This window comes from Empidonax traillii, unplaced genomic scaffold, assembly GCF_003031625.1.
Source record: "Empidonax traillii isolate 1590-97213 ecotype Southwest subspecies unplaced genomic scaffold, ASM303162v1 scaffold17:size2698205, whole genome shotgun sequence".
NCBI classification, from domain to species: Eukaryota; Metazoa; Chordata; class Aves; order Passeriformes; family Tyrannidae; genus Empidonax; species Empidonax traillii.
This window is the reverse complement of record NW_020955210.1, coordinates 2,337,324-2,349,819: the sequence shown is the minus strand read 5'-3', so window position 1 is coordinate 2,349,819 and position 12,496 is coordinate 2,337,324. Positions and strand designations below refer to the sequence as shown.

The following is a 12,496-nucleotide window of genomic DNA, read 5'->3' as shown; positions in this document are numbered from 1 at the left end:
GAGGCTTAAGACAGAGGCAGTAATTTAAAGCCTTATGAAGTAATTTAGAACCCTTGCATTGATTTTTAATTTGCTGCGATTTAAATCCTGGAGAAAGAAGATGACTTCTGCTTATATCTGGAATAAGAGCTTTCCACTTTGGATGTGTAAAACTTTCTAATGTAAGAGTTAACACTTGTCATTCTAATTATTAGAAGTTTTGCTATAGTAGTAAATTTGTGGGTTTTTTTCCAAGTCTGAAGTTCAAAGGATAGTGTGGCTGCCTAGTCTGAAGAGAGTGGGAAGCTGAGCTTGATTTATTGGATTGATGCATATCTAGTGAAGAAAGTCTGACTCTGACATAATAATGATAAAGGGTACTGAATATCTAAAAATTCAGAGTAGGAATTGTGGAACTTAGACGTGTTTTTAACTTTTAGATAGAATAGAAAATGTCTTTATATCATGCATTGTTTATATCTGCTACAACAATTAAGTTGAGTTTTAGGGACTTTGCATAATTACTCAAAATATTGTTCTCTGAAGTAGATGTAACTACAAAGTCATATTACAACACGTTCATCAACCAATATATACTCTGAGCTTAAATCTTCAAAACAATGTGAAGTTAATTCTATTAATAAACCACTTCTTCTGTAATGTTTTCATAAACCATGCAGTCTAAATTTTCATTTTCTGAAGCAGTGACTGGTTTATTAATTTCAGATTTTTAAATTACATCTGCTATTGGATTATTTATTTTATATTTGGAATTACAGAATTTTTCCAAACTTCAACATAAGTAACAAATAGAATGTAGTGAGGAGGAAAAAGCCCTGACATTAAAAAGTCCCACAATAAACTCCCACAAATAGGCAATATTGCTGTGTAAATTTTGTGTTTATATTCCACTTGCTTTTTTACTTTAACATCATCTTTATTTACTCATCATCTTCATTTACTAATGAAGATGTCCATTTTCACTGGAAGCTATGTAGATTAGATTGCATAAATTTTTTAAAAATTCTCATCCTTAGTTCTGACCAATAAAATGCTTGTTTTGTTATGTTTAGTTTTTTCCATTACTTTCCTAATGCTTTGTAAATGTTGCTAGTAAAAGTTGAAAAGTGTGGCAGACATTCTGGAAATGAATTTGCATTGTCATTTGTATTTTCTTTTCTAGCATGTTAGTGCAACTTTTCAGTGGAAAAATCTTGAGTAGATTTTGCTATACAGTTTTATGGATAATGTGCATATTGCAAAATGCTCACTGACTTACTGCGTCAAACCAACACACAAAGTACATGTAAGCTTCACACGTGAGAAATAAAACATTAAGTGCTACCATCCACAGTTAGAAAGTATTTTTCTTTTTCATTTTACTGATCATCTCAGTGTCAGTAGCTTTATTTTGCTGAGCCCTGGGTTTCACTGAAACAATTTTTCATACCAGCAAAATAAAACTCAGAAATTATATAATACTGATACCTGGTTTGTGTTTAGGTTAGTTGGAAGTTGCTGCCTGACAGGCAGTTTGTGGTTCCTTCAGCAACTGGCTGCAAAGACTCAAAAAAAGGGCTTATGTAGTGATTCAAGACAGGACAAAATTGCTTAATATAGTTGGGATATAAGGGACCAGGAGAGCAATAATGGCTCTATGGCAATAACCTCACTGCAAAATCACTTTTGTACTTCCAGCAGAAGAGAAAATCATCTCTCGGAGGAGGGACTGCAGTGACACCCAGATTTATGCAAAAAGCTGCAAATACAGCTCCTTCCTACACAATTTTTACTATATATGGATTTGTGCCCACTTGCTTTTTTAGATACATAAAGTGAAAAGATGATAAAAGAACTTTTTCTTCTCATGCTGAGTTTAAACGTAGTCTGTCTCTAAGTCTGGTTTCTGTGAGTACCCCTGAGCTGTGGATGCAAGACAGGAGCAGAAACAAGAGCTGACACTGCAGAGAAGAGCATGTGCTACAGGCTGAGAAATGATTAGCCCTGGACACACCCCCACTGCAAATTTTAGAAAGAGTACCTTGAAAAATAATTCCTCCAAGGAACTGTGGCTCTGCTGTCTTTGGCATGCAGCTACAGCAAAGTCCTGTGAGGGTGTAGTAATGACAGTGGAAAGCACTTACCTTCTTACAAAAGCCAGTGACAAAGTAATTTTTAACTGTGGCAGAAGGGTCCTAAGGTTCTGCTTGATTATTTACACCTTTATATAATATTTATTGAAAGCACTCTGAAGTGGGAAACTCTCAACAGCTTGACTTCTTCGGTTGCTACACCTTAAAATGAGACCAGGATGTGTCTTTCTTGTGAGACACGCTTTCAGTTTTTCTATCTGTTCCAGACTGAACTTTTTGAGGAGCGTATTCAGTATCTGGTTTTGTCAAAGCTCAGCAAAACTTGAGTTTTGAGCAGTGGCCTGAGGGGATTCTATTTTAACCTTTTTTTTTTGTTTTTGATATGTGTGCCCATACAGTTTCTACTGTTCACTTCATTAGGAATGTTATTGAAGAAGCATTGATTTGAGGGAAGCAATTGTTTTTGCTTTATTATAAGTACAGTTAATACATGGGCTTCTTTTCTGCTTATAAGGGAGAAGAACATTTTGGTAATTGTAAATTCACACACACATGCACAAGCTCTTCCCATGTCCAATGGCAAGTTGTTATGGGGACTGGCAGACTGTCATCATTTTGATAGCTTGAGCAGTATATCTCTTGAACAGCAATGGAGCTCTTATGCAGAGAGTATCGTATGTTCCCAGCCAATTTACAGGGAAACAGCAATAACATTTTATCATGGTTGAGAGCCCAGTAGCTGCTTCCTATTAAACTTGCCCTTTCAGATACCTGTCTTGGATTAATTTGTTGATTTCAAATGGAAACTCAGTCTTCTCCACTGAAGCATGACTTTCTAGGATAGACTCTCGCTGAATGACAATTACTGTATATTCTAGCTGGTTTCAGACCATTACAGGCTCTGGGCACAGTGGAAGACAGAGGACTTCTTCAGTAACTGATTTTAATATATGTCTAATTTTAACTGTCAGTTATATATGCACCAGTGGATGAATCTTCAGAAAGATGAAATGCAAAGCACTTCTAACTTGCTCTTATTAATAGTACACTTGCTGAAAAGGAGAAAAAAAAAATAGGTTCAGGTCTCCTGAAGAGAAGCTGCGTGGTGTTTAAGAGCAATGAATTTTGAAGAAGCAGGGATACAAACTATCTTCCTTTTTCTTTTCAGAGAGCAAAAACATGCCAGATCTAGTCCAAGACAGTATTTTACATATCTGTATAATACACGCATGTTTTTTAAAGTATACTTTCACAGAGAGGTAGTTGGAACACTGTAAGAAGAGCATTGTTTGGGAGGGTTATATGTGTTTTGAAATAATAAGCTCTCTGTCTTGCAGTATACTCACAGCTGTAATTATAGGCCTCTGCATGGAGGTAGATATGGCACAAACAGGCACTATATTGTTAAAAATACTGATCTGGATGTAACTATGATAAGGAAACAAACAAGCCAAGAGATTTGTTTTGGAAAAAAAAAACCCAGCCTTTGTGTATTTGAAAGCTTAGGCTCTGAATGCTCCCAATGCAGGTTTTTTTTTTTATTACAACAATTTAATCTCTTATTCAGAGTGGCTTTTGATTAAGATTTTGATGAGGAAGACTTGGATGCATTATGCAAGATAAAAGTACAGTTTAAATACTGGAAAAACATATTGGTACTGAAAAATACTTTTTTCTTTTTTCTTTTTTTTTTTTTTTTCATAAATGGCCACTGAAAACATTCAGTTGAGTCTGAGGGTTGAAAAAACAATGGAGGAAAATAAAGCTTGATCCCATTCAGGCCAGCAGGAGACTTTCCATTGAATTCCAAGGGTTGCTGCAGCACATCATAAATAAGAGTGCACAGCAGTAATGCTAAAAAGCTATCTGAGGTACAGAAAATGATCTTGCTTTGCATTAGGATGGCAGAATTGCAGGAGGCACATGCCATTATAGGAATAGTAGCCATCCTGTATAGCCTACTGTCTTAAACATAGTTTTTAAAATCCAAAATGCCTACTGAAATAAATAGACATGCTGAAATAAATAGACATGCATTTTAGCAACTGTTCCATTGGTAATGAGCTTTTTTCATCTATAAATTAGAATCTAGAGTGATACAGTGCCTGGGAGAAGTGTTAGGCTATGGAGATCTGCAAAAGTCTGTAGTGTAAGAGCTAATGTAAAGAGCATTGAATTCCGTAAAAAACCCTTTGTAGAAGGTTGTGATATATACCTTTTAAAATGTCCTTTTCTCATCTGGGATTGTTACTGGAGATAATGCCCTTGCTCCTTTTTTTGTCCTGAGCATAGCTGAACATTTGTACAAGGCCAGATAAACTGCTGCTGCTCGTCCTTGGTATAAATGCAATTGATGTAAAATTACACTTGCTATTTATTGTCAGCATAAATGTGAATTCGTAAGAGAATTAATTTCCTATAATATTGAAGAATTTTCCGAGTCTACACTGAGCAGCAGTTTATGCCATCATCTCTGTGGTAGAACAAATGACGTTTCTACTTGGACAAGCTTTGTTTTATCGGGATCAGTAACCTTATCAGCAGTTGACCCAGAACTATAATATATGTTTGCAAATAGATAACATATGTCACAGTGAGATGCAGACTTGGCCTCATAAGCAAGAGTATATAATGCAGATTTAATAATAGCAAAGCCACAAATGTGCAGATGTATACAATAGTAATATTTTTTGCAATATGTATCATTTTTGTTCACATTATTAGAGTAGAATCATATGCGTTACCTTGTTTACCTCAGAAATGCACTAGCGTTCACGTATAAATGTATCACACAAGTACTTTCACATTCCCACACTGCCTTGTAAATTTTATTTTTATTTAGAGAGTAAAATTTTGATATGAAGAACAAATGTATTACCTAGTAGGTAGCAGAATGGAGAATGACTTTTAGTAATTGAAATACTAGGGAACTACTGTTCTCAGTGGACCTTTATTTTGCCTGCACTTTCCTAATTGCTAGGTGAAGAGGATTTGCTTAGTGCAAAAGGAAAAAAGCTCTGAAAACCTACTGCTTAAATGGTGGAGTGATGCTCTTTAATTTAAGATACAACATCCCTGCCCCCAATATCAATACTCTGTCATTTTTCATGACTTATAATAAAGGGAGAGGAATGACGGTAAGGTTCTAAGATATAAAACAAGTCACCCATGTCTTGTGCGTTTTGACATTAACACTTCTCTTCCTTGACCTTTGACAGATTAGGCCTTGACCCAAAGCTGCTGGCCAAAATCCTAAATATGAGCTCAGGTCGCTGTTGGTCAAGCGATACGTACAACCCTGTTCCTGGAGTGATGGAAGGAGTACCGTCTGCTAATAATTACCAAGGTGGCTTTGGAACAACACTCATGGCTAAGGTACATAACACTTGCATTTAAAGTATGTGCAGTTGCTTCTCTCTGGGCTTCTTGCAAACATTCTTCTCAGCGAAAATTTACAATTGCAGGATAATATGTAGGGGAACCCAGCCTCTTCCTGTAGCTCTGAATAATGAGTTGTTTAGAGAGCTTTTCCTTAGCCTATAGCTTCTTTCAAGCCACTATTACTGCTGAGCAGTTCATTGAGATTATATGCACTGTCTTTTTGAGTTCTGACTTAATAAAGGAGTCCCAATGGACTTGTGTGTTAGGTGAGCATTCAGCAAGCCATTTAGGTACCTCTTGCATGACTGCTCTAGAATTCAGGAGCCTAAGTTCAAGAAAGAATTTGGGGAATCCAGGTGATTTAATTAGGTGCTAATAATGGCATAGCATCTCAGATTTTGGACCCACTTTCTTCTAGATATCTAAACTGTGCTATTGGGCAAGCTCTCTAGCATCTCTGTCCTTGCTAAGCCAATTGTTTATGTGCTTGTCCTTCTGCCTAAGGCCATTTTGAATGCAAAAAGCAAACAGATTTCAACCCACATCCCCACAGGCTGATCTTCTGCAGAGACCTACATCATGAGCCCTCCTGAATTGTCTTGGTGGCAGAAGTAGTACTTCTCATGAATAATAACCTAGTAATCTAAATTACTAAAAGTAATTCTTCTCCATGAAGTGGGAGTTCTGGGAGTTAGGTTCTTCTCAGCATGAACAAGTTGAAAACCTGCTGTTGCCCATCCCACTTACTGCCATGCTCTTGGCTGTTCCGGGAAAAGCACTGTCCTGAGTCACTCTGTGGTAGAGGAAAGTAGGCAAGGAAGTCAGGGCTCTGCACCCCACTGATGAGGACACACAGTTGGAGGAAGGAGCTGTAGAACTGACTCTTGAACTACTTCTGCACTGAGCACAATGTTTGCCTGAGGTAAATTATAAAACCAGCCCTGCAAGAGATCTCTCATCAGCTTTTGGTTGTAAAGTGTCTGTGATAACCAAGAGGGGAGTTCCTTAGAGAGGTCTGTAATTGCTGTTCACCTCTTCTGACTGCCTGTCCTGACAGTCCTGAAGAGTTGAGTGCCTTTTTTAGGCTAGAATCCTCGGTAAGAAGGAAGGACATTAAATTCCTCTCATGCCTCTTGAACAGTGCTATGTTATTCTATATAGATGGAAGATTTCTTGAATGAGTAAGGAGCTAAGACAGCTGATCATGTTCAGGATATTATTTGGTGCAGTCATAACCTCTTTTAAGATACTGCTCCTTAGTTTGTGGAAAGACTTCTGCCACGATTCATTTCATCCTGGTATGTGACATACCATGTAGTTTATGAATTGTTTGAGATGGGGATTTTTTTTATGGGAAATTCAGAACATATTCAAAGGAGAAAGAGGTAGGTAAAACCCTGAAAATGTCTCAGAGTGCCTCAGTAACAGTCACTAAACACAATTACTAAACCTCAAACCTTACTGCTCACATATCAGATATGGTAGAACTCAAAGGCTTTCTTAAAATATTTTGCCAGCAATGGATCTCTCAAACAAAGCTAGAGGATCCTTTTTTTAAGTATTTGGGTCAGAAAAGTTTTCCAGACACCTCTGAAAAGCTGTTTGGTCTTAAAATTTGATATTGAAACATAGCATTTAGTCAACTTGATGTGAAACATGATCTAAAGATTTTGCATTTAAAAGGCCTAGTTTATTTCCCCACACCACCTTTGTGTCCAAGGCATTGCAGGCCAGAAGTTCCATCTTTCATTGACAGTACAGTTGCTAATTAAATGTCAACTTTGAAGAGCTAAATATGTATCATATTCTTCTTGAGTCATGTCAAGACAGCCTTTGAGCTTTATTCCAAATGGCAGTTTCATTTACATCAGCTGCAAAATAAATGTAAGGAACCAGGTAATTCCAAAGCGAGCATTGGAAGCAGATTGTGAAAGGGAATCTGTTTCCCTATTCCAAGCTGAGAAAAAGTGGTTAGAATATTCAGTGCATCTGGAAGATGTTGTCAGTTCCAAAGAGTATGAGAGGGGCCATAAACTGTGCTCTCATTTTTACTTTTCCAAATAGGGAATGGAGTTTAAAAAAGCAAAACAACTTTCCAGCACTTTAGAGTTAGGAGTCCTTGTCCATTTAACTGTTGAAATGTTGTTAAATTTTTCAGCCATTTTGGAACCAGAGTTTAATTTTAAAGTGAACAGACCTACTTTATTGGTTTAGGAATGGTATTCCCCAATTTAGTACTCACTCTGAAAAGAAAATCACGAGCCACTGCCCTTCTCCTCTGGCGAGAGACACAAAAGGCAGAGATCACAAGTTAAGAACAATTTGCTAGAAACAGCAATGAGATAAGAACATGTACACAGAGAGGATGATTTACATGCAAAACGCTCACCAAGTCTGGGAATGTGAAAAGCAATGGTGAACAGACCCTCCATCCACCAGTTTTCCTTGTCCAGAAAGAAACATCCTTTCTTCCTGGAAATAAGAGAGAGTGCCTTTCCCCTGTCCCTGGCAATGATGTAAGATGGTATTGAATAACATTAGGGTCTTGACCCTGGCCACGGGACTTCAGGCTCTGCCCCCTCCCGGCTTCTGTGAAAAATTAACCCTGTCCTTGGCCAAAACCAAGACATTTATGAAACTATTTATACTAGCAGTCTATTCACAATTTTCAGGGATTGTTTCTGTGAATGTCCCTTCACTAGTTTGGAGTTAGATGATTATTGCCATTCTAATATTCCATTATGTGATTTAAGCTTTCTTGAATAAAAGGAATAATATGGGACAGGTTTCACAAAGAGCATTTATAAGAAGCTAGGAATATGTCATGGAATATCTTATTTTAACTGAGGTTAAAGTAACTGTTCCTAGATTTGTCAGGTCATCAATCTTTCAACAGAGTTGCTAGACAAGAAGAAGTGATCTGCCGTGACGCAGATGAAAACTGTTTTGGATCTTGTGTCATCTGATATATATGTTTTTCCATTTTCCTAGATCTTGAAGTCATTCAAGGGTAATAGGAAAAGTAACTATAATTCTGATTTGTATCAGAATGACCTTTATAGAGCCGATTTACAGATCAAAGTGACATTTAGAGAGTAGAGTAAGATCTTGAATTTCCTTGTGCTAATTCAAATCCAGACACACAGAAAGTAAAGACCTGTCTTGTAAGTCATCCCTGAGAAGTCAAAGGTGCTCTCGGCAGTATTGCAGTCTCTCAGTTCTTTTGTATCAAAGATGGGGTCCATCTGTCAGAGAAGGGGAGGAGCATCTTCAGTTGCAGACTCGTGCAGCTGGTGAAGAGGGCTTTGAACTAAACTTGCTGGAGGAGGGGAACCTCCAGCCATCCCACTCCTACCAGTTTGATGCCAGTGACAGCAACAGCTGCCCAGAGCCTGGAGATGGATTGCAGATCAGCAGGAGAGCACCTGAAGAGCTACACAGAGGAATTGCAGCGGCTCCACTCAGTAAGGTGGTTTCATCAAGGCCCAACTTAATTGACTTTGTGCCCATGCTGTTTGCATGCCTGCAGGGCTGTGATCTTGTTAGCATTGCGGAGACATGGTGAGATGGCTGGGGTGCCGGAGTGGAAGGATATGGGCTCTTTAGGAAGGGCAAGCAGGTAGATGAGGAGGGGATGTTGCCCTCTATGTCAATGACCAGCAACAAGAAAAGCTTCTGTGGTTACATCGATGATAAAAAGAAGACCAGGGAAAATGGAGGTGCTCTCCAGAAAGAAATAGGAGACCTGGTTTCCCAGGATTTGGAGAAGGCTGAGGTACTCAAAGACATAGGCAAGTGTTAGAGGTGGGCCCATGCAAACCTTGTGAAATTCATCAAGGCCAAGTGCAAGGTGCTACACGCAGGTCAGGGAAATCCCAAAGCCACAAATACAGGCTGGGCAGAGAATGGATTGAGAGCAGCCCTGGGGAGAAGGACTTGGACATGTTGGTTGATGAGAAGCTCAGTGTGACCTGGAAATGCACACTTGCAGCCCAGAAATCCATCTGCATCCTGAGATACATCAAAGGCAGCATGGCCAGCAGGGCAAGGAAGGTGATTCTCCTTCTCTGTCTGCTCTTGTGATACCCCACGTGGAGTGCTGCATCCAGCTCTGGGGCCCCCAACATAAAAGGAAAAGGGACCTGCTGGAGTGAGCGCAGAGGAAGGCGATGAGTATCATCAGAGGGCTGGATCATCTCTCTATGAAGACAGGCTGAGAGAGTTGGGGTTGTTCAACCTAAAGAAGAGAAGGCTCCAGCGAGACCTTCCAAGACCTATAGGAGGCCTACAAGAGACATGGAGAGACACTTGATAAGGGTGTGTAGTGACAGGACAAGGGGTAATGGCTTCAAACTGAAAAAGGGTAGTTTTAGGTTAGATATTAGGAAGATATTAGGAAGAAATTCTTTGCTATGAGGGTGGTGAGGCACTGGAACAAGTTGCCCATAGAAATTGTGGATGCCCTTTCCTGGAAGTGTTCAAGATCAGGTTGAATGGGGCAGCCTGGTCTAGTGGAAGGTGTCCCTTCCCATGACTGGGGGGTTGAAACTAAGTGATTTTTAAGGTCCCTTCCAACCCAAACCACTTAAGAACAAGGAAAAAAAAATCAATCACACAACAGATGCTATAAACCACCATAGTTCTGTATGGACACGAAATGTAGACATTTCCTAGTATCACTTGAGGGGTTCTTTTGCAACTTTCTTGGAATATGGAAGACAAAATTGATTTCATTAACAAGACCTTATAAAGACAACCTTGAGTGCAGGCATTACTTTTCTACTTAGACAAGAGATCTGTTTATATATACAGACCCTTTGTAGCAGTTCCTGCTTTACTTGGTTTCATGTGTTACTCAGCCTAGAGTTCAAGGCATCCTCCAGCCTAGCTTGTCATTTCTGTCCAGGATGCATGCAGCTGACTATTTCTGGCTAACCATGGTTAGTCATAGTGCTTGGTACTTTGGCTTCTCTCCTATTTATTTCAGATTATGACTGTAGTTGACCAAGGGCTCTTGGAGGACAGGTTTCGAATTCATCCTCTTTGAACCTTCCCTCCCTTTTTTGCCCCAAATTTAGGGTTTAAAAATGTTGTGGCATTATTCTCTGTATCCCTTTATTAAAGATAGTCACTAAGGAAAACTTTGAATTGCAGCAGACCCAGGACAGTCCCCTGAGGAACTCTCTAATACACCCTTCCAGTTAGGCTCCAAACCATTTATATTCACAAAGTGGCCTATGCCTCTCATTTTGCCATTAACTGGTTACATTACAATAAATGCATGTATGCTAAGTGGCTTCAATTTTCTTGTTTTTTAAATTCCTTCTGCTTGATTCATAACCAGTTTCTAGAAATAAAGAGGTCCTCTTGCCCAGACAAGAAAAAGATGCTATTAGAACCTACGTTCTGAAAGTTTCAGTGAATAGCCAGGGAGATTTTCTTTTTGAAGATGACATAACACAGTGGGGAAGAGTCTGAGTCTTGCTACCATGTTAGATAGTGATCTAGAATCTTAAAATTCCTCCTCTTCTTAAGGTGGTTGTCTACCTGGCAAAGTTTGAGGTTTTTCTGTTGAATACCACTGAATTACTGTTTTAAAGAATAAAAACTAAACAAAACTCACTTCTTCCAGGACTGAAATTTTAAGGCTGTAGTATTGTATTTGTTGGCAGTAGAGTTCTTGTCACACTGAAAGCCAAATAACCTATAATACGTACACGGCTCCTGGTTGTTCCTCCTGTGACTTTTTCTCTTCTTCTTTCCTTCCGTTCTTCCTCTCTGCCCTCTTCCTCCCTTTTCTTGCTCCCCACAGGATCTTGGCTTGGCCCAGATTTCTGCCACTAACACGAAGACACCAGTTCCTTTGGGATCCCAGGCACATCAGATCTACAGGATGATGTGTGCCAAAGGCTATGCCCTGAAAGACTTCTCAGCTGTGTTCCAGTTTTTACGTGAGGAGGAAGCCTTGTGATCTGTTCTTTGGAAATGGACACAATAACAAAACACATTCTTTTATCCTTATAGATTGTTTGAGAAGTTTGTGGGTTTAATCAAGTACTGTGCATCCTGCTCCCATACAGACTAATCATCTTTAGTTGTCTAGATCGCAACAAACTCCAGAGTTTCTTCATAATTCTTGAAAAAGCAAGTCACAGGAAGGAATTGTTTGGTAATAGCCAACAGCAAGTCCTTTTTTTTTTTTTTTAAGAACCGTCAATGTTTTTTTTTCACTAGACACAGTAAATAAATATTTTTTTTATTAAACACTTAACGGTTTGCATATAAAATAACTTACATTATGGCTACAAAGGTAGTTGAATCATGAATAATAAGAGAATGTTTTATTGTGATTTTATCATATATAGTGATCTATTAAAATTTTAAATTAATACTTTATGGAAAAAGGGAATATTTGTTCAATGAAGAAACACAGCTTGATATGGATTTTTTTTTTCCTTGGACCTTCTAGTCTTGGGTTGGTCAGAAATGAATTTGTCCTGGGATTCAGGTTGCAGATTAAGTTTATAGGGCACTTGTTCTAAGTGGAAAGCTGTTACAGCATGTTTACCTGATAGACTTAGTTAAAATAATATAGAATGTGTGTCCCTCATGTAAAGCTCCGTTATTGTATTTTGCTAACCCAATTTTATATTTTCTTGTATTCTGTCACACATTTTCAGAACTCAAGATGGGCACTTAACAGAAGTTCTAACAAAGTGTACATTTGTTTTAGTTAATTACTGAAATATTTTAAATCTAAACAAACCTCATTATTTTGAAAAGAAATAAAATCTATGCTGGTAAATACTTGCTGTATGATTATTTGCATTTTGTTTTGATGCTGTCTTATACACACAGTATTAACCAAAACTTGTACTAAGTGGTCTTAGTTTTTAATTTGATTGGTTTTCTACAGATTACCATCTTATCTTGCATAACCAAGCTTTTCAAAAGCTCTTGCTGAGAAACGCAGATGGTAATATATTTGCGTATCATTTACCATCTCCTTGGTCTTGCAAGAGTACAAGTACACATTTGGCTTT

General features: G+C 38.4%; 1 protein-coding gene across 2 annotated transcripts in view; it reads left to right on the top strand.

Annotated features, from left to right (window-relative positions):
- The window catches only part of HIBADH (3-hydroxyisobutyrate dehydrogenase), an 82,665-nt gene extending 70,405 nt beyond the window's left edge, over positions 1-12,260 (top strand). For both annotated transcript variants that reach the window (XM_027896516.1, XM_027896527.1), the window contains exons 7-8: positions 5,291-5,447; positions 11,266-12,260. In XM_027896516.1, the coding sequence (XP_027752317.1) occupies positions 5,291-5,447; positions 11,266-11,424 (316 nt within the window). In that variant the 3' untranslated portion in view covers positions 11,425-12,260. The remainder of the gene's footprint in view (positions 1-5,290; positions 5,448-11,265) is intronic.
- Positions 12,261-12,496: the final 236 nt, after the last annotated feature.